We start from the raw sequence: 17,124 nt of genomic DNA, 5'->3' as shown, positions 1-17,124 counted from the left end.
TTGTGGGGTAGGTTTTGGGTTTGGGGTTTTTAATGGAAATAATTTTCATTTTTTTTAAAAAAATTTATTTCCTGTCCCCCCCCCCCCCCCCCCCCCCCCCCCACACACACACACAAGTATTCTGAAATAGGAGACCATAAGATTGAAGGCAAAGAAACAAAAAGACGTACTTTGCCCCAGAGACGGCCCGTCACAGTTCAAATGGCTATCACAAGTCTTATGAGGGAGGACGTCCGTTGTGACGGTGATAGTTGTGTTTGCTCTCAACCCGGTGTCCATGTTGACGGCGTGATGGTAGAAGTAATTAAGTCGAGCTATGATGCTAAGGAAATGTTGTGCATAATAGCTTAAAACTTAAACAATGCTGTAAGTAGGGCAGTCGAAATTTCCTCTTGTATCGGCCTATTCGATTAGGACTAGGTATTCTGTGATTTTGTTGGGGCAGATATATCTCAGTTCATGGGCTCCATGGCGGCGGATAAGCTACTCCTAGTGAACTCTCTGAAGTCATGGTCACCAAATCCTGGGAATCACCAAGCAAGGGAGTCTATTCTATGCGTTGCCAAGAGCAGTGACACCTGTACATACTAGTCGTTTAGGGGTAAGAGCTGCATGAAGATACCAATACAATATTATGAAACGCGCCCTATACCACCAGCCGTTCAAATTCGCTCACATGACGGAAATGATAAAACTTCATAAATTTGACTTTGTGATTTACGGACTGCTGTGCTACATAGGCTCGTAGGGTGGTGGTATTATGCTGGATGGTGATGTTGTACATGAGATAACAGAAGTAGGCTCTGACATATACTGTACAAGCTCCTAGTTTTATATATCAGCATCAATATTTTCCACTACGCATGATCATGGTTCGTCAGGCTCAGGATACGGAATGTTTGTACCTCGGTGCTTTAAACTTGACACTCCGAGGAGAGCCTGTCTAGAGCTGGTAAGTCTACTTTTAGTATTGTTATGGACTTGTTTCTTCATGATGTTATCCAATCCCATGTGAGTCAAAAGAGTAAAGAAGTGACGCGAAGTGCCACCAAGAAGTCTGGGCATGATGCTGCACCACCCGAGAACTGGGCAAGCGCTCGTTTAATGTCCAACTTCAGTATTCCACGTCAGGCCTATAGCTGATGTGGTTTGCCGTTATAAAGGCCCGAAGGAGTACGGCAGTGACCAGAATGGGATGACAAGAGGGATCGGCGACCACTGTATGTGTGATGATAATAGTCGCCAGTCAGGTGACGAAGATTTCGCGACCTGTTCTGCTGCTTGCAGCAGCGAGTTTTGCACTAGTATTAGAATGATGTTGACATGTACAAGGAGGGGCTAAAGTGTACCAAAGGGTTTAGACGATTTTGACCATATTGAGATCGCGAGCTTCGGAGTTTTACACAGGTGGGAGGATAAGGAATACACTGAACTCAAGAATTATTAACGCTGGATTAGATCGGCTATTGGAAAATGTTGTTTCCCAGATGGCGGGGTGACTGCTATTCCATTTTTTAACTCTCGATGCTCGGCCCTTTCTCTTCAATCTTCACGATCAAATCGTGCTGAATTCTGAGGTTCTGCGCAGAGCTTAGGGACCTCGCGACTGAAGTTTCGTTCTTCTCAACAACGATTTGTCGAAGTGCCTTCACCAAGAATCCAGCGACCAGATCTACACTCCAGCTATCTGGTATTACTGATAGTATATCGGTCACATCGAACCAACTGCCAAATTTTTCGAGGAGTAGACTTGTCTGTTCTACACGGTCGCTGATATCCTGGAGCTGAAGGAATTCCCCTAATAGAGATCGAAATAGTCGGGCCTGCTCAGTTTGCGTTGGTGTTACGCTCTCTCGCCGTTGTGACGCTTTCGCGCCTGCAGGGCTTACTGGAGAGGGGCTTTGTTTCTCAACTTGGTAAATACTGTAAACGCTTGCGCCACCACGGAAGCAATACGCTACTGCTGTGTCATAATCTCCAAGGTGGTGGACTAAAAGACGCAAGGCATTCTCATGGTTTCGTTCTCGGCCATCAAGAATGATTGTCTCTGGTACCAGCAAGTCATCGGCGACACTACTTAGACTAGAGATTCGATTTCTTATCATCACGGAGTTGTACTCATATTTGCCACCGAGAAGCTGGAGGAGACGTAACCGACTTTCCCATGCCTCGTCATTAGCCGGGGCATTATCTGTTAAAAATTGCCGATACGTAGGTTTTGGCGGCTGTAGTGCCCGATATGCGTCATATGTCGAAAGTATAGCGTCCCGAGCCTCAGATGATGTTTGTAATTGTGATACCACAACATCGAGATAGTACGTTATCAGCTCATTGACATAGATTGTATGTCCTTTGCCGAACACCAGAAACTCGAGGTAATACTTGACAGCTTCTGGGGCATCCGCCCGGAGAAGTTCGACAACATAAGTTGGTTCAAACTTGGCAGCTTTGCCTTTGTCGTCTGCAAAAACCTGAACACCAAGTTTTGGGTTTCTGTTTGCTAACCAGATGCCATATTCTTGCACAAGGTTTCGATTGCTGATTTTAGTCAAATATTCGCGCACGCGGAGTTCGCCATCTTGAAATTCGCCGCCTTCATTTCTTTCGCCCTCGATGATGCGTTTCCAAGTCTCAAGTACCTCCTGAGCCATCTTCCTACTCTGATAGAGTCTACTAAGCACAAAAAGCCGATGGTACGACTCAATCAAAGTTTCTGCTCGGTCGAAGCAATCAACTCCGCTGTCCACCAGCTCGTACAATTCGGTACGGACTGAGCGGCTCTTGGGTAGACCGGGAGGTGAATGCCGATCTAGTTCAAGCAATACGGCAAGAAGAGCGGCATCAACGGTGCGAAACACCTCGCTCTCGTCAGGCACGCTACCGAACCCCTTTTTCCGTCGCCAAGTAGTAAGGAAGCGTCTAAGGAACTGAAGAACCGGCTGATTCAGTGTACTCAAGGTAGATTGGCTCTTATTATCAAAATCAGAGCTTGAAATGAAATCTTCAGCTGTCATTTTAACGCCGCCAAAGATCCATATTCCTCGCCGTGTTTCAATCACTTCATTTCGCACCCCAGGAACAATAGACAGTACAACACGAGGATCAAGTTGACTGTCAACTAAAACCTCTTCCATAGCTTCAAGCTCGGCTTCTGAAAAGGAGTTTTTGATAGACTTTAGGAAGCTGATCAATAGCAGAATTCCTACCTGTTGTCGTATATAGCTGAAAGTCAAGAATTCTAGCTCTGATTTAGCATCACGCCCGCGAAATGAGTTAACGATTTTGATTAACTCTCGCCGTTTTTCAGAGGTTTCGTCTGACATGGAACTAGTCGCCGCAAGTTGGGTGTCTAGCTGGAGTATCAGAGGATTGCGCACAGCCCACCAGATATAGGGGCCGGACCAAACTGCCATGCGAGCCGTAATGCCTGCAAGCCGGCGAGCAAACTCCACTTCCTCTGTATTGCGGGTTGCCTGCCACCCTTCGGGCAGGGACTCATCATCTTGGGAATCATTATCTCTGTCAAAGAGCTCCTTTTCCCTCGACATCCTCTCCATTGATGATGCTGTTCGTGAATCGACACTTTTAAGTGATACAGAAGAGGGCTCTACAGTGCCGGAGTGGAACGGAGCAAATCTACGTCTGCAAAGTCGGTCAACAATTTCTTGGGAGCATATGCCGTCAGCTCCTAGCAGTGATCGGATTCCAAGTGACTGGGGCACTTTGATTTTTGTAGTGCTGTCTTGGTTGGGCTCGAGCCAATATTTTATCGGTTCCTCCTCTGCAGCATCAGCATCCCAGCGTTGGATCTCTAAGCCATAGTGTATACCGTCTTTTAGTTCCTTACTCAGTGAGGCAAGAACAAACCTCTCTTCTTCAGGGCCCAAAGACGGACGAGAAGTTGACATATCTAGGGATCCTCCATCGACCACTATTTGCCTAGGATAGCGATCAAACTCGATGGTAGGACGAGTTGGTTCTCCTTCCGTGTTTACAAACATCCCAATACCGGGTTCCAACGGACTAGTGCCTGTCACTAAAAGGAATTCTTCGGGGGTTGGTGAGACTATATGTGGTTTGAGGAAAGAAGGCCCGGGCGCATGAACCTTAGCTGATCGAGCTTCGACTGCTCCATCAGGAGCAGCTGACTGAACCGGAGATGCTCCCTCTGGAGGACCTGGGCTGACTGCGGGCTGTGGAGGCGTTGCTGACCGACTGCCAGGTTCCTCGGCATCAACGGTATACTGTTCCTGCTTTCGGACACTTGAGATGAGATTCCCTAAGCTTGTGCCTCTCCGGTGCGTCTGTGTCTCGGGGGTTTCTATCTGAGGGCGGGCTTGAGTGGATGAATTACTCCGTAACAGACCGCCACCGCTGCTTGCGGAAATATCCTGAGCCTGACCAAGAATGGTTCCGGGCTGTGCCTCATCTAGGGATGAGATCGACATCAAAGGAATCTTGAGTTGGCGTTCGATTTCTAAAAGGGCATAGCTCCTCGAGTCGGCAACGCAGGCAATGGTATTTCTCCTCACGGACAACTTGCTGCCTGTAAACTCGATCTTCTTTATAACGCGAGCATCTTCCCCGATCCTCACGACCTGTATTTTTCTACTCAAAGACAACAATATCGTGGCGCCGTTAGTATCTTGGATATCCTGGTTGAGATCCACCCCACCAATCCAACCACAGTTTTTAACTTGAAGCCCATTAAATGCAGGGCTAAGCTCTGGCAGGGAGTAGAAGGTGACGGTTGAGTTACACAGAACACACGCCTTCCCAACACCAGGGAGCAGCAATATCTCTTGTACACCAGGCCGGGAAGGATTGGGTGCACCAGCTGGATCTGAGAAAGTAGGCCGGAGTCGCGATGCGAGGATGAAAGTTGGAACATCAGAATGATCGGCGGGGTCTGGGGGGATTTGGAAGAAGTGAAGAAGCTCTGAATCCGATGTTCCCACGTAGAGGTTGCGATCTGGTGCACCTTGGATTAGTCAAGGCGTACATGGCCGGGTCTGGGGGTCAGGTAAAATATGATGTGAGTGGCGCACCCAGATATTCGACGCAGTTGATCTTAATATCGTCTCTAGAACCGTCTTCAGAGAGCGGCACATCTGCGAATAGGGTGCGCAGGACGTAGGGGCCAGCTCCTGGGAAGCTCTGGGAGCTTATATTGCTATGCGCGTCTAGAGCCATAGCTGGATAGACAACATCATAAAGCCTCGAATGCAGTCATAATGCAAAGCACGATTGCACCAGTAGCTGTGGCTGGCTGTAGCGATTGTACAACAGTCGTGTTGATAAAGGGGATACTGTATGGATAGAGATATGGTGGGAGATGTAGAGGTGAGGCTGGGGATGAGGTAGATAATCGTCACGATTGAAGGCACATCGGCACAGTACTTACCTAGGCCACCTCTGGCCACCAGTTAGGTAAGCTTATGGCCAATGAAATGGAACTTTGAGGGCCTCCAGGGTGTTAATTAATGCCTTATTCGGTGTTAGCTAGCGGTGCTACAGGACCTGGACACCTTTCGCTAGGTGCCTTGCATTAGGTAAAGCCAGTACCTAGCAGGGTAGGTACTTTACGGGAGGTATTCTTTTAGCTGAGGAGCGCCGGCCCAGTCCAGTCCAGCTCGCTCAGCCTTTCAGGAACGAAACACGAGTTCAGTCTCCTCGGTCTAAATACGTGGTATCATCCCCATGACTATCGCCTGAACCATCCGATCACCAACAAAACCACATACTCAATCAACGAAAAGCGGCCGAGTCGCTCTAGAATTGCCTTGTGTCAATTCCTGATGATGTGATGAGTGTGGCAGCGACCACCGCCCCTAGCTATTCAAGCTCTTCGAACTCCTCCAGCTCCCGTAGCCTACGACTGAGTTAATCCTCCGCCATGGATAACCTTGACGCGGTAATATCGCAACAGAACGACGAGCCTACGGCCCCGTCATCGGGCAATGAGAATACAAATCAATTTCAACACGCCATATCTGCATGGAGAAGTGCGTCACATGTGCCAATGCCCTCCTGCTGGGAGTTGTCGTCCATGCTGACTGATTAATCGACAGACATTGACTTGTCCACCCTAATTCAGACCCTCGACAACACTGCATCCGATATCGTCGCATACCAGCGTGATTCTACCGTACAGCGAAAAGATCTCGCCCAGAAAACTAAAGACTTTAGAAAGCTTGACGATGCGACGAAGCTCACTGAGTATAAGAGCCTTCTCAAGGGTGCGTCGCCAGGTTGACTCGCCACTGATCGCATCCTCGTCCGACTAATGGTTGTTTGATATAGCTTACCAAACGTTTATCGATCTACTTACCAACCATTCCAAGGCCACGAACAGCGCCTTCTTGCAGGTCTATTCAGCCTTAGAGAATGCGCCAGACCCATACCCACTGCTCGAAGCTTCTGTCGACTCCATGCTTGTGTCTGAGGACACGCTTCCGAAACTAACGGAGGAGAATCAGCATCTACAGGAAAATATTGCAAGCTTGACTTCGCAGCTTGAGGAAACCGAGTCGCGATTGCAATCTGAAAGTGCGAACCGTAAGCAACTTGAGAATAACCTTGACTCGAAAGTGAAGGAGGTAGAATCATCATGGACAGCTGTGCTCGAGGAAAAGCAAGACAACTGGGAGGCAAAGGAAAAGGCTTTAGAGGAGAAGGTCGAGAGCCAGGAACGGCTGATCAACGAAATCAAGGCCAGTTATGAGGTCACACAGCGATTGAAAGGTTCCGAAGGTGTTGATGCCGAAGGAAATGGCGGACATGTCACAAGCGCGGAACTCGAGATGGTTCATTCAGACCTAGAACGAACTAGTGCAAGACTCGCCGAAGTGGAAGCCCGTAATGAACAGTTACGTCTAGAGCTCGCGCAGTCGAAATCACAGGTACAAACTCAGGCGTCATCTCCTGAAGATGATCCGTCGTATATGCGAATGAGGTCTGAAAACTCTTCTCTCATACGCAAGCTTGACCAAGCTAGAGTTGAGAAAGAAGCATTCAAGAGGGACATTGACTCGAGGTTACGTAGTCTAGAACGAGAGGTCGGCCTTTTGACAGAGGAGCGCGATACCTTAAGAGCAAAAGTCCAGAAGTGGAGTGATTACGACGACGTTAAGCAAGAACTAGAAGTGCTCAAGAGTATTGAATTCTCGACAGGGGATGATGATGATGTGTTAGCGAACACAGATTCAAATGGCTCGACCGCCAAGGCGAAGGGGGACACTTTGGAACAGCTACTCTTAGCGAGAAATAAGAAGCTCGGCGATGAGCTTACAATTCTCCGAGTATCACACCATGACCTCCAAAACCGGCTTGAGGGCATGCAAGAAGAGATGTCGAGGACGAACGCCGATCTGGAGAGGTCACAGAATCTGAACACTCAGCTAGAAAATGATCTCGCAAATCTCCAATCAGAGGGTCAGAATGCATTCCCGTCTGGCGCATCGGTGGCGGGCACCTACACTAGGTATACTCCATCGATCGCGCCAGGAAGACGAGGCGGCAAAACCTCACCAACGTCATCCATAATTTCCGGCTTCGATCCTCGCACAGCAGGTGGTGAACCCTTGGGCGGGGGCTCTGGCATTCTTCCCATGATCACAGCACAGCGTGATCGCTTCAAGAAACGCAATTCCCAACTTGAAACGGAGTTGTCTGAGAGCCACCGCACCGTCTCCCAGCTGAGACAAGAGATCGCTGCACTACAGAAGGACAATTTGCAACTTTATGAAAAGACGCGATACGTATCTACGTACAACCGCGGCGGACCTTCGGCGTCGTCGTCATCAGCAGCCTACTCGTCCAATCCCAACCCATCTACCGTGAGTATAGGGGGCACAGGCAGCCCTGGCATCGAGATGGACCGGTACAGGAAGGCATATGAGTCCAACATATCACCCTTCGCCGCGTTTAGAGGGCGAGAGTCGGCCCGGGCATACAAGCGAATGAGCCTTCCAGAAAGGGTGGTATACACAGTCACCCGGATGGTGTTGGCGTCAAGGACAAGTAGGAATTTATTTGCGGCCTACTGCGTTGCGCTACATCTGCTGGTCTTCTTCTCGCTATATTGGCTTGGCACGGCAGATGCCGAGAAGTACACACATAATCTAGGCCCAGGTGTAGCCGCCGCCGCGGGCGCTGGAGGGCTGGGCAGCGGTAGGCTTGGGTCCAATGGCCAGGCGATTAGACAAGGAGACTGGCAACAAGAAGGGTTTAATGGACATTGATGACAATGTAACATTATGTTCCAATATTTCCAAGCCGATGGATGACGTTATATGTGTATGTATATGTATTTTTGTGAGGCTACAAGCTGGTTATTTAGAATGCGCAGCCTCTGATTTAGTATATAGACTTATGATTGTGCCGGGATCCGCGAGAGCGTTTTGAGGGAGGTAGTCCCCACGCTGGTTCAAGATTAGAGAAGTTGTAATTGTACCATCTTGCACAGAATATCTTCATCCAGCCGATCCTCTCTTCCTGGCATACCCGCTTCTAGTTCTGACTAGAGGCCACCCCAAGAAACCGTTGGACCGAAAACTGCATCAACAGAAGACACGAGACAAGCACGCTGCTTACGCATCTAGATAACCACGCGCGCACTCGACTATGAACAGGCAACCGTTAACAGGATCGCGAACCACCGCATAGATGGAATCTTAAATCCTAGAAATTGATATATAACAAGCAGGCCTTTTCATCATCTCCACAACACCAAAACGACCCAGGCACTTTCACATGTATTGGCTCGATCTTTAAATGAAGACTAAGGCTTGGGTAGCATGCGGCGCCAAGACGGAGTGGCTCCAACGTCGACGATTTGCTAGAGGAGGCGAGGGAGATCCCGCTGCTACCACACGGAGCGGCTTGATTCGCTTTGGCGGGGGAGTTCTGCCCAGCTCGCCCCGTTAGTTAGACAGTGGGTTGGTTGGTAAAACTGAATGGTCGACAAAACTCCACCTTTCGTTCCCTGATGTAAGTAGACAGAGCTGGCCCTGGGATGATCCCTACAATTATGCAGATGGTCTTATCATTTGACGCGCAGGCTAAGATTTAAACGCTGTGCCCCCCATCCCAAGAGCAGCTACTTACTTGTCTCGTGGGCATGGGAGGAATGTACAGTGTATTGGACCTTGAAGGCGCGATGTCTGATGACGAAGCTTTGAGAACCATGTTTCTAGGTGATGCACATTTGGTTGCCTATCTGATCCATTTGGTAAATCTACGACAGACCTGTGAGATGAGTGTCTTTGTCTATTGCTACGTGACGTCGCGACATGCTGCCCTGACAGAGTCGGGAAAGACAGCGGCCAATCAGAGAGCTGTAGCGTTCGTCTCTTGATACCTTATATGCCGACTTTATGTTCAACTTTCTTAATCGCCGACACGTAGGGTCGGGTCAGAGGCTGGTTCATTGTGTTCACACGATCGGGCTCTAATTGATTTACATGGAAGCGAAACAAGGGACTGACTGCATACATCCGAATACTGATGTTAAGACTCCTACTTCTCCGGAGAAAGGGACGAAGCGAGACGCTGTGTGATGATACCAATACGACATCTGAGACAGTACTGCCTCTGCCTATCCTCCATCTACCTACATTATCGAGTCCTGCCGGAAAGAGTATGATGCGGAAATAAGAATCCAAGTTTCTAACATCGGCGTCAGCGCGTATAAAAGGTATACACACGCCTTCTTCCACTTACCTATTCCAGAAAATGAGTCCAGTGGAGTAGGTAAGTCCATTTGAACGGTCAAGAGAAACGACGCATGGAAATAAACCAATTTGCCTTCTATCGGCTTGCCGCCTCTCCACAAGCGCAATGATTGGATGACAAGCAAGCAAAATTTGCTGCGTTGGACGAACGTTAGCGCGGGCAAATTCAACCGAGATCTCTACTAATTTGTTTCTATTTTTGCCTTTCCTCTGGTGTTTACCGCCTTACCACCCTCTCGGAGCACAGAAGTTGCCGTGGCTATTTAGATTAATTAACCTCTTGGCATCACACTCACACACCGAGATGACGGGCTAAATTAGGTCATCATTTCATGTAAAGCCTTAGATAGTGGACCCTTGTTGTTGGTAAGCCAAACTTGATCTAGGTATGCGCATCTTCTTTTGCCTCTTGCTGCTCTCATCTCACTTCCAAATACAAGATACACAGCCAGGTCTAGTGTAGGTATTACAGTAGAAATGATTACCTTCTGGTGACACCGCCGTCGGATATTCGAAACTCCGGTTTATTTTTCGCTTCTCTATGTTTGTGACTAACGTAATTCACGCCGCTTTCGTATTCAGCAGCACACCTGTTCGTACACAGCCATCATAACATGGGCGATTAAGTGATACTGCTGTCGTCAGAAACGATTTACAACCTCCTCCATCGTCAGCTGCTGTGGAGATACCTATGTAAGTATCAGCAGATGGGCAGCAATCGTTTGCCGCTGCGACCCGCTGCTGCAATGATCTACCTACCTATCTTGATAATGATACCGTAGCAGCTACCGTCGTGAGTCGTATCTGCGCATGGATATCTCTACGGTAGCTTCAAAAGAATCGGCACAAGGGTCTTTGGTGTTTGCTAGCCACGGCGCTTGCGCGGAGCGTCTCGGCCAATCGCAGACAGCAACAGACATCTACCCCATGCCAAGCTACCTGGCGAGTCCTGGCTAGCTGTTTAGCTGCAGATCGCCTCTCTCGAGCGACCCTTGTCCAGCTCGAGGAGACCGTTCTAGCGTAGCATCCGTGCCGGGTCCTCTCCACACTGTCCGACCTCGTCCGGGAGTCTGGTGGTCCTGCTCTTCCCTGCCCTCGCCTGCCCGCTGCAACCAGCTCTTGTGTGCATCCATAGTAGGGCGGTTAACTGGTCAGTAACTGGTGTTGGTTGGGAACTTGGGAGCCTCTCACGTCGGGCTTGTCAGCCGACGAGGTAGCCATTCCCCTTCCAGCAAAGCCCCATGGAGTAACGCCAACAGTATCTTCTCGTGGTACCTAATTTAGTTCTCCCGCCATTCTGCTCTCAGCGTAGCTACACGAGATCATGTCCACTCCCCATGCTCTCTGCCGCCCGGGATGGACGGCAGCAAGCAGGGTTGTGTCGATGCTACTGTTGGTTGATCGTCTAAGTACAGTAGCTTGTGGCCTGTGAGGGAGAGACCAGCCACTGCCGCTCTCAATATATTAAGACAGACGGCTACACTCGACCTCTCAGACGAACCTCTCTTGTTCCACCACCCGCGTAAACAGCCTCATTCTTATACCTCTGGGGGATCATTTCCTTTTTCTCACTTTTTTCCTACTTCTCTTTTCCTTCCATTGCTCTTCTTCAAACCAATTATTTCCTTTTTCCCTTCTCGATTTTCTATTCTTGTCTTCTGGGAACGGGTATTATCTGATTGGGTTTGGGATTTTCCTTCAGCACGATCTCAAATCGCATAGTATAGATATCAATCTGCCTATACTATAACAACAAGGAAGAAACGGGTCAAGGAAAACAGTTCAATTTTCTCCGGACCAATCTTTATTACCTAAGAACTTCAACCTTGTCATCCTCACTTCAACCCCGAAATCAAGATGTACGGCTCAACAATATTAGCCACCTTCCTGGGTGCCTCGACCGTTTTCGCCGCGCCAACCTGGCCACTTCTTCACCCGGGGCTCACCAATACCGTTGGACATGAGACTGTAGCAGACTACTTCAACCTGTTGGCGCAGAAGATCGATATCGCCAAGCTGTCTAAGAGCATACCAAAATGTGACATCTCCAAGGCCAAGATTCCAACCTGTAAGTCCTTCCCACGACAAGAATAGAAGAAAGTCACCACTGACACTTGTATCCAGTGGCTGCCAACCCTCTCCCAACACCAGACTCAGGGCTCGTAGTAAAGCACGTAGCTATCGGTCGTGGCACGCAGAACTATACCTGTGATGCCAGCAAGCCAACAGAGGCCCCCACGGCCAACGGCGCTGTAGCAACCCTTTTCGACGCCTCATGCATAGCAGCCGCCTACCCCGATCTTCTGCACATGCTCCCCAAGCTGGCGCTGCAATTCGACCTTCCCTACAGCCCGCTCTCCGACGACAACTCGAAGAAGATGGGGCCCACCGAGCTCATCGTGTCAGGGAAGCATTTCTTCACCAACTCGACGACGCCCTTCTTCAACCTTGACACGAAGCGCAAGCAGATCGGCGAGGCCCCTTGCTCCAAGCTCAACGCAACCGCTGCCCCTGCCGACGCGCCCAAGGGCCGCAAGGGCGAGATCGCCGTGCCCTGGCTGCGTCTTGCCGCCAACCCGGATGCCACGGGCGGTCTGCACCAGGTCTTCCGCGTCGAGACGGCCGGCGGCAGCTCCCCCGCCACATGCGAGGGCCAGCCCGCCGCGTTCACGGTAGAATACGCGGCTGAGTAAGTACCCGACTAAGAACGCTACATCTCAATTCCATGAAGAGGAAGCTGACCATGATAAAACAGATACTGGTTCTACGGCTCTACCTAAATACAAACAACACCACCACAGAGAAAGAAATGGACGATGAGACCAGGAATAAGACGTATATATATACAGCACACGCACCGAGAATCCCCTTACTTAACTCGGGAACGTGCATAATGGGAACAAAGGGGTGTAGAGGAGAAAGACACCCCACCTCCTTACTCACTGGTCACGATATGAATGTGGATGAGATGAGAAAACTCACGAAGGAAGTGAGAGAGAGGAGAACATTAGGGCGTTTTGTGCGGAAACTTTATTTTTTAACTATTTGCCTTTTTTTATATTGATTCCCCTTCTTCGAATATACTTTTTCTATTCCCCCCCCCCTTACAATTTTTCATTCCTGTCTGATGTTCGTGCTCGACCTCGACCTAGATGGATGTCGTGAACAAGCTAAGTGAGTAGTACATAAAGTAAAAGGTGCCATGACCAGGATACCTGGTAATGCGAAAGAAGTTCGGGACTTTTGGCCTGGATCTCATTGGCTGTCTAAGTATGCATATATGTAGGCGCGCATGTTGGCCAGCTCTTCTTTGTTCGCTTATGGGAGACGGAAATAAAATATACTTAGAATAGCGATGTCCTTGAGTTCGACCCGACCCTAGCATCAGGCATATCTCTCGAGTACATCATTTTTCTTTTTATCTCACTATGCCTCCCAAGAGAAGTAAGCAAGGCTATCGCAGATTCCCAGAACTGACAGAAGTCCGCGGTCATGTCTCTTCATTCTATCTACCAATACCAAGCTCCGGTCGACGATATCTATGCCAGGCCCCCCGGTCCAATCATCCCAAGCGAAAAAAAGCGGAAGCAGAACAACAGACAACACCTCCCCGCCCATAAGTCAGTTTTCATCCCCCCATCTCAACATCGCCATCACCACCTCCCTTCCGCTTATTCTCGAGGCGCTGCCTAGTCTTCGCCTTCGCTTCCTCGATCCACTTCTCGTACGCCGCGTCTCCTCCCTCAGCAAGCTTGTCTTCAACAACACCTTTCAGAACAGCCCCCGCGAAGCCCACAAAGTTATGTCTTCTCAGGGCGTTCTCAAACTGCCAGTCGCGCCTCTTCTGCTCCTCGCGCTCAAGCGCCTCGGCATCGCCGATCTCGCGCGCCCGCACCCGTAGATCGCGCACCATAGCCATGAGGTTGAACCTTATCTCCGACATGTCGTACCGCGCGATGCGGCGCTGCAGCACCTCCATGACCTTCGCAGGGAACTCGTCGGCCGCGCAGGCGCCATGGCTGATAGGCGCGGGCTGCAGGCCGTCGAGCTCGTACAGCGTGCCGTTGATGGGCGTGTACGCGATGAAGTGGAACGCGTCCTCGGCCTCGCCGCTCGTGCGCTGCGTCTCGTCGACGAAGGGACTGCTCTTAGCGAAGCTGTTGTGCACGTCGCGGATCAGCTCGCTGTTGCTGAGGGCCTCGCCGCGGAACTCGGGCGGCAGCACCATTGTGAACTCGCGGAACTCGCGCAGCGGCGTGCCGATGTCGATGCCGGTACCGCTCTCGCTGCTGCCGCCCTCCTTATCCTTGTTTAGCAGCACCGAGAGCAGCGCCTGCGTGCCGCACGCATTCTGGATCGTTTGCGCGGCGAAGAAGATCCGCTCCGCCGCCTCGTGGTCGAACGTCCCGTCGAGCGGCTTGTCGGTCGCCGCATAGGGTGCATCTGTGGGGTATTTGAAGAGGAATATGACGCCGTAGACCGGGTGCAACTCGGCGAGCACCTCGGGCTCTAAGGTGAGCAGCTCCTCAAACTGGACATCTTTGGCTCCAAGATTGTTCAGGAGGAATGTGAAGACACCCTATCTCGAGAGCTGGTCAGTTCATCTAGATCAAAATACGGTTCCGGGTTGAATAAGAGATCCGGGAAACGGGCGGCATACCGCGTCTGACTCGACTGTACCCAGGTGATTAGCGTTTCGATCGGTCCATGTTGCGAGACCTTGGCATGCTGCTCACTGGTATTCCAACCACCACTCATCTTCCTCTCTCAGACCTGCTGAATAGCAACTCCGCCGTTTGTAGAGAACCTGACGATTGATAGACAGCAGTTTGAGCGAAGATGGGATATACAGCTGTTTTGTGGCAGTGTTGGGTGCGAACACAGCTTGACTTTATCGGCGTTACTAGGAAGACTGCTTTTAGAAAGTTCACGTAGCTATTGCGAAGTTGTCTTCAGTGATGTCAAGGCAGGCAGGTACATAGGTACAGGCGCAAAGAGCTAACCATACCTTAGGTAGTTGCCCCACTCGATATTGCGGCACAGGAAGGCGATAAGATAAGACAGACAGTCAGCAATCATCATGATTTACCAGGAACTTCTCCCGATAATATCTCAACTATATAGAAATCAAACAGCCACTTCAAGTGAGGATAGACAGTGTCCCAACGTGATTATGGCGAAAATCGCTAGTTGCCATGTTATATCTTTTGAAACTACATTATCATAGGAGCCACATATGTCTCCTTCAAGCCAGGTCAAAGCTCCGTCCTCTGATACTTAATATATATCCCCTGCTGGACTTCAGCTACCTGTGGCTTTCTCTCATCTATGCCAGCTGTTTTCTGTTCTTCATTCTCCTTGATATCATGTATAGCACTGACCACAATAACAATATATTTTTCTTTGTTTCTCACGGCAAATACCCTCTACATCAATTATTGTACCTTGCAACAGACACATCACAACGATTCATCTTGCCGATCTTTCTAGTCGAGGGAAGGAAGATCGTAGTCGATATGGCGACCGTGAGGGTGAGGTCGGCTTGAGAGGATTTGTAAAGGCTTGCCCTCGGCCGACCCGCTGCGTGACTCGTGATTGATGGTACTGTCACAATCGGCGAGCTCTATGCCGTCCTTTCGAACCACTTCGGCACCAAAGAACTTGCGACGAAGGAATCTCACCCAGCCTGGCATATCTCGTCTTCCAAAACCGAAGCTGTAAACTTCTTTTGACTGCCAGTTGGCCGGCGTTACTTTCCCGCCTGTGAACTTGACTACAACCCAAATCATAGTGTTCAGGACGATGTATACCATCATGCCACTAGCATAATTGTTAGTAAAACATCAGTTTCATAGTGTTGGGTCACATACGCAATAAGACCGTAGGCGACACTGTAACTGAATGGCATGAATGCTAGAGTCACAAAGGATGGAACGGCGTCGCCAATGTATTGCCAATTGATGTTGGTCACTTGGCGGATCATGAGGCAGCCAACCTAGTTCGAAGCTCTGCGTTAGTCCTCTGTCACAGGAGATTAGGAGTTTAAACTTACCAAGATAAGTGTTGAGCCTGTAGCCCAGGGCGGGATCGAGGCGAGGATCGGTGCGAAGAAGAGACTGATGAGAAAGCAGAACCCAGTGGAAACTGCAGTCAGACCAGTGCGGCCACCTTCAGCGATTCCTGCACCACTCTCAATGAATGCAGTGACCGGCGAGCAGCCGAATAACGAGCCGATTGAGATACATGCTGCATCAGTGCAATAGGCAATCGTGGAGCGAGGGAAGTCACCGTCATCTTCAACAACGCCACAGAATTTGGCCATGGAATACAGCGTAGCGGTACAGTCGATGATGTCAACATAGAGGAATGTCACGAGGGCGAGTGCAAACTGAGCACCACTTGTCCCTTGAAGGTTCCATTCCTGTACCGCCAAAGTTGTTTCAATCGGATGGAACGCAACGATCTGTCGAAAGAATTCGTACCGATTGTCTCCCTCTGTTGTGTACGGGAAGTATGTGAAGGATGTGTCGCGACTAGAACTAGTGAGCAAAAGCTTCATACACATCAGGGCTCAGGAGTAGACTGACGGCCAAGAGAGAATCGAGACCAATCCAATGCCGATAATAATGGCGCTTTTGACTTTGAATGCCATCAAGAAGGCGACCAAAACCCCCCCGATGAAAATTCCGATCCACATCTGCCAAACAGGTAAGCTTCTTCTTTGAAAAAGTGTAGCTAGGATGATTGAAGACATACAGCAGGGTTTGCCATAATCTTTCCGCTACATTCGGCACTACTGTCTAGCATTTCAGGGGGACAACCACCAATGGCTAATGGCGTGGTAAAACCTCCAGTAATTGCGCCAATGCCAGCAGAATAGGACAGGCCGATCTCAGTAAGGAAAAGTCCAATACCAACACCAGAGGCAGTTTTGATAGTAGCTGGTATCATGCGAACCAGCCATTGTCGCATTCCTGTAAGCGCCAGAAACATGAAGATGAACCCCTCGACGAAGATAGCAGTCAGTGCAATACGATACGGTATAGGGCCAGAACCTCGCCAGCCGACAACCTGGTACGTAAAATAGGCATTGAGTCCCATGCCTGGTCTAGAATCAAGTCAGACAAAATTTGAGTCCGAATCAAAGATGGTCCCAATCGTGGGATAGGCGTACTAACCCAAGAGCGACAGGAAGATTGGTAAAGAATCCGAACAAAATGCTTGACAGGCCGGCCAAGGCTGCGGTCGCGGTAATTAGGTCACGCTTCAGGTCTGCAAATTGAGGGTTAGAAGAAGTCGCGTTATTCAAGGATATGTCTGGCGACAGTATGAGGACTCACTGGTTTGACACATTGACATGGACATGTCGCCAGGGCAGCCGGGTTGGGTT

General features: G+C 49.8%; 6 protein-coding genes across 6 annotated transcripts in view; 2 read left to right on the top strand and 4 right to left on the bottom strand.

The window, feature by feature from the left end:
* Nucleotides 1-462, bottom strand: part of F5B22DRAFT_188703 (uncharacterized protein) — a 1,113-nt gene extending 651 nt beyond the window's left edge. Inside the window, exon 1 of the mRNA XM_047969476.1 lies at nt 171-462. Coding sequence (XP_047830705.1) covers nt 171-279 — 109 coding nt within the window. The 5' untranslated portion in view covers nt 280-462. The remainder of the gene's footprint in view (nt 1-170) is intronic.
* A 442-nt stretch (nt 463-904) lies between these two features.
* F5B22DRAFT_607214 (uncharacterized protein) lies at nt 905-5,356 on the bottom strand. Its single transcript, XM_047974971.1, has 3 exons — nt 5,049-5,356; nt 1,350-4,972; nt 905-1,277 (listed from the first exon to the last, which is right to left on the bottom strand). The coding sequence occupies exons 1-2, from the start codon at nt 5,191-5,193 to the stop codon at nt 1,515-1,517; spliced, it is 3,603 nt and encodes a 1,200-aa protein (XP_047830704.1). The 5' UTR covers nt 5,194-5,356; the 3' UTR covers nt 905-1,277; nt 1,350-1,514.
* Nucleotides 5,357-5,607: 251 nt separating this feature from the next.
* Nucleotides 5,608-8,647, top strand: F5B22DRAFT_188764 (CASP C terminal-domain-containing protein). The gene is made up of 3 exons (XM_047969477.1): nt 5,608-6,005; nt 6,072-6,239; nt 6,304-8,647. Exons 1-3 carry the CDS (start codon nt 5,897-5,899, stop codon nt 8,241-8,243), a joined length of 2,217 nt encoding a protein of 738 aa, XP_047830703.1. The 5' UTR covers nt 5,608-5,896; the 3' UTR covers nt 8,244-8,647.
* Nucleotides 8,648-11,229: 2,582 nt separating this feature from the next.
* F5B22DRAFT_188493 (uncharacterized protein) lies at nt 11,230-12,838 on the top strand. Its single transcript, XM_047969474.1, has 3 exons — nt 11,230-11,802; nt 11,859-12,423; nt 12,490-12,838. The coding sequence occupies exons 1-3, from the start codon at nt 11,592-11,594 to the stop codon at nt 12,512-12,514; spliced, it is 801 nt and encodes a 266-aa protein (XP_047830702.1). The 5' UTR covers nt 11,230-11,591; the 3' UTR covers nt 12,515-12,838.
* Nucleotides 12,839-13,240: 402 nt separating this feature from the next.
* On the bottom strand, nt 13,241-14,856 carry F5B22DRAFT_188502 (ubiquitin carboxyl-terminal hydrolase). The gene is made up of 3 exons (XM_047969475.1): nt 14,471-14,856; nt 14,395-14,408; nt 13,241-14,313 (listed from the first exon to the last, which is right to left on the bottom strand). The coding sequence occupies exons 1-3, from the start codon at nt 14,490-14,492 to the stop codon at nt 13,363-13,365; spliced, it is 987 nt and encodes a 328-aa protein (XP_047830701.1). The 5' UTR covers nt 14,493-14,856; the 3' UTR covers nt 13,241-13,362.
* F5B22DRAFT_607200 (permease family-domain-containing protein) lies at nt 14,853-17,097 on the bottom strand. Its single transcript, XM_047974970.1, has 5 exons — nt 16,491-17,097; nt 16,322-16,431; nt 15,787-16,267; nt 15,605-15,729; nt 14,853-15,554 (listed from the first exon to the last, which is right to left on the bottom strand). Exons 1-5 carry the CDS (start codon nt 16,833-16,835, stop codon nt 15,221-15,223), a joined length of 1,395 nt encoding a protein of 464 aa, XP_047830700.1. The 5' UTR covers nt 16,836-17,097; the 3' UTR covers nt 14,853-15,220.
* Nucleotides 17,098-17,124: the final 27 nt, after the last annotated feature.

The sequence above is a fragment of the Xylaria bambusicola genome (genome assembly GCF_022495145.1).
Source record: "Xylaria bambusicola strain CBS 139988 unplaced genomic scaffold F5B22scaffold_21, whole genome shotgun sequence".
Lineage (NCBI taxonomy): Eukaryota > Fungi > Ascomycota > Sordariomycetes > Xylariales > Xylariaceae > Xylaria > Xylaria bambusicola.
The sequence above is the reverse complement of the archived record's forward strand: the minus strand, read 5'-3'. Positions and strand labels throughout refer to the sequence as shown.